At 46.6% G+C, this 3,714-nt stretch overlaps 1 protein-coding gene across 1 annotated transcript in view; it reads right to left on the bottom strand.

The window, feature by feature from the left end:
- Positions 1-606: 606 nt before the first annotated feature.
- Cfap126 (cilia and flagella associated protein 126) overlaps positions 607-3,714 on the bottom strand; it is a 5,814-nt gene continuing 2,706 nt past the window's right edge. Inside the window, exons 3-6 of the mRNA XM_031389145.1 lie at positions 2,587-2,649; positions 2,346-2,426; positions 1,331-1,507; positions 607-1,000 (exon numbers count right to left, since the gene is read on the bottom strand). Of these exons, the coding sequence (XP_031245005.1) occupies positions 791-1,000; positions 1,331-1,507; positions 2,346-2,426; positions 2,587-2,649 (531 nt within the window). The 3' untranslated portion in view covers positions 607-790. The remainder of the gene's footprint in view (positions 1,001-1,330; positions 1,508-2,345; positions 2,427-2,586; positions 2,650-3,714) is intronic.

The raw sequence follows: 3,714 nt of genomic DNA, 5'->3' as shown, positions 1-3,714 counted from the left end.
CTCGCTCGCTCGCTCAGTGGATATGGGCTAGCCTCCAAGCCTGTGGACTCGGCTTTGATCCCCAGGATCCACTTGACAGAAGGATCTGTATCCCCATAAGTTGTCTCTGACTTCCACTTGCATGAGGCACACCTTCATGTATCCAGACAGTCAATGAATACGTGTGATAAAAAGTTTTACATGCCCTACTGTGACTCTGCTTAGGATTCTGAGGACACTGGCTGTACAAACTTTGGTTTTCTTAAGTTTTGCCCTGGTGTGGTGCAAACCAGCTTCCTCTTGGTCTTTGTGGGAGACACTGACATTCTTGTTAAGACTCATTCTCCTTTTCCCTACCCTCTACCCCAGCCTTCTTGGTAAATACGCATTACAAAAGACAGTAAATGAAGGCTGGGGAGATGGCTCAGTGGTTAAGAGCACTGACTGTTCTTCCAAAGGTCCTGAGTTCAAGTCCCAGCAAGCACATGGTGGCTCACAACTGTCCATAATAAGATCTCATGCCCTCTTCTGGTGTGTCTGAAGACAGCTACAGTGTACTTAGATGTAATAATAAATAAAATTTTTTTTTAAAAAAAAAAAAAGACAGTAAATAAGAGAAAACCCAGGTCAGTAAACAATTTAACAGTGTTTATTTCCCCAAATCTGCCTTTACTCCTGGCCCACCATTTCTCTGTTATATTTCAGAATACAGGGTCTTACCTATTTCATTCAGCCTCTAAAATGTCACCCCAGCATGGCCTTGGCCCTGCATTGGTCTGGATCTCAACTAGACTAGGACCTGCTTGCTGCTCTAACATGGGCTCGAAGGTGGGTTATTGGGAGAGTTGGCTGGAGTTTGGGGACCTGGAGTGTGTCCTGCAGAGGGGTGTGAGCTATGCGGTTCATCTGGGTTGTCCTCTGGGAGAACCGGGGAGCTCGGAATTATGGTTGGGTTTGGTGCTTGTTGTACAGTCTTTGTGACAGGTTTCTTCTGTTTCTTCTGTCTGTCAGACTCGAAGGGCTGTTGGGAAAAAAGGTGATGGTATTTCTCATTAGGCCCAGACTGCTCCCAGCCAACCTCAGAATCCAACTCCCTTTCTTAATACCCCACTGGCAGGCAGAAGGAGGTCAGGGTTTGGGTAAGAGCAGTTACATTTAACCTCCCCCTGGAATTCTTTTCTATTGGGGTTATAGGTGGTGTTCCTTTGGCTCTTAGTGATTAGGGACTGGGCAGCATGAGGCAGTTTTGGTTAGAGGTCCCCTTGCCGGAACAGTGATCAGCATAGCAGTTTTGAGGCTGGAAAGAAGTGGAGTCGATGGGGGGGTTTAGTTAAACGGGAAGGATACATACCTTGCCTGAGATTTCAGGACGCAGCCCATTACAGGCATTGAGTAGGTCAGGATTCTTGTGGATCCATTTGGTGAGGGAGTCCGCAGCAGTCGTTGTACGGGCGGTCAAGGACACCCGAGCAGGTGGTATCTTCAGGGGCATTTGCCAGGTGCCCATGAAGGAACCCCAAGGACTTGCCTAAAAGGAAAAAGGGATTACCCACCAGGTCTTCACGACTGGTAAGTGTCTACTTGGCAGGGCTGGCTGGCTTCGCAGCCATGCTGTTGTTTTACCAGTGCTTAGTAAGGAAACACCTGAGAGTGTCTAAGCCAAATGGGTTACCAAGTGAGAGGAAGGCTTTTCTTCTGTCAGTTTCTTCAGCTCAGCTGTTTTTTCAGCCCCTTTCCTTCCAACTTAAATTTTCCATTCTTAGGCTAAGTGTGATAAAGGAGCCCTGTGCATAGGTGTTGTCATCTGAAAACAATGGTTATATATTTTTGGGACTTCCATGTGCAAAAAGCACAGCTCCGTCCTGGTAGATAGAGGCACCACACATTGGACTTTGATTTTCTGTGTGACTGTAGCTCTGCTTTTAGGCATCAGCTCTTTCTGTTGGTTTTGAGACAGCATCTCGCCGGTGGTGGCATATACCTTTAATCCCAGCACTTGGGAGGCAGAGGCAAGTGGATTTCTGAGTTGGACAAAGTGAGTTCCAGGACAGCCAGGGCTATACAGAGAAACCCTGTCTTGAAAAAACCCGAGAGAGAGAGAGAGAGAGAGAGAGAGAGAGAGAGAGAGAGCATCTCTCTAAATACTCCTTGACTGTCGTGGAATTCATTACACTATGTAGACCAGGCTGGCCTCAAACTCACAGAGATCCTCCTACCTCTGCCTATTATTGAGTATTAAATCCATCCCCCGGATTAAAGGTGTATGCCACCACAACCAGCTAGCTCCTCTCTCTCTCTCTCTCTCTCTCTCTCTCTCTCTCTCTCTCTCTCTCTCTCTTTGTATGAATGGAAGTGGGGAATCTCACCTTGGAACGGGGCACTGAAGGCAAGAGATGACCTCGATCGTTGGCGATGATCTGAGTGTAACCTTCATGCGAAGCAATTTTCTGTTTTGGGGGGTGGAAAGAGAAGTGAAAGAGGGGCTTGGGGTAAAAGTATGGGAGAGAAGCACATGGACTGTTCCGGGGCTAAAGGACTTAGGTGACAGGGAGAACATGAGGCCAGTCACCATAAACTGGCCTTGGAGGGGCACTGAGCTCAGAATACCTCTTTTGTTGGCTTGGCAGGAGACCAATTCTGCAGGTACCTGGGTAAGTAAGCTTTTTCATACTGTGGAGAGAAAGAGGAGAGTTCCCGTAAGGCTCGGAGGCTCACCTGTGAGATGGTGACACTGTTCTCAACAGTAATGTGAATGCTAACTCACTGTGACAAGGGTATACAGGGAGGAAGCGATCTTAAGGGAGATAGGCGGTAAGACAATGGGTTACCGAGGTATAAGGACAGCTGAACTGGGCACTAAGTCTGGGCAGAAAGGGAAGCAGCTGGAGAAACTCGTGGAGGAGGGAAGGGTTGAGAACAGCATGCTTGCTGACTCTTGTGTCTGAAGATGCCCTGACCAAACCCAACCTACAAACACCACAGAAAGAAGAGAGCTAATACAAAGAGAGAAGGGATTGTCTGGCTTTGCCACGCTACAAACTGAACCCAGGAGCTTGTGCATGCTAGGCAAGTATGAGATTCTAATCTGTTTGCTCAAGATGTGTACTGGGGGGGTGGCTCAGAGCTACAGTGCTTATCTAGCATGTGCAGAGACCCCAGTTTGATCCTCAGCACTAGTGGGGAAAAATGAATTTTAAGGAGCCGGTATAAGATATGTGTGTGTGTGTGGGGGGGTGTGGTTAGACTATTTTGTTTTTAAAAATGCAATTAAATGTTAATGTTTGAGGTTTATTGTGTTCTACTGAGAATTACAAAATTTAATTTTTAATTTTCACATAGCTGCTAAAACCTTAAAAATTATGTTTGTGACTCACTGCTGGAGACCAAGGGGTAGTGACCAAATCCGTATTGCTACCTGCTTTTGGAAGGCCAAGGGGCAAAAAACACCACTTGTATGTATGTATGTATGTATGTATGTATGTATGTATGTATGTATTTGAGGCTGGGTTCCACCCTTCTGTCCCTGCCTCCCTGGCAAGAATGGTTTTTATGTGTAAAAATAAACCATTTGTAAAAATATTTGTAAAAATAAAACCAACCATTTGTGCTGCTTTGACAGAAGGTAGTTGGCCAGGACGTTACACACCTGTAAGCCTAACGCTTAGCAGAGTGAGGTAGGAGGGTCGTGGCTTTGTGGGCCAGTCTGGGAGAGGTAGGTAGCAGCAAGATCTTCCC

Source organism: Mastomys coucha, unplaced genomic scaffold (genome assembly GCF_008632895.1).
Source record: "Mastomys coucha isolate ucsf_1 unplaced genomic scaffold, UCSF_Mcou_1 pScaffold1, whole genome shotgun sequence".
NCBI classification, from domain to species: Eukaryota; Metazoa; Chordata; class Mammalia; order Rodentia; family Muridae; genus Mastomys; species Mastomys coucha.
Note: the sequence above shows the minus strand (reverse complement) of the source record. Positions and strands in the feature narration are given on the sequence as shown.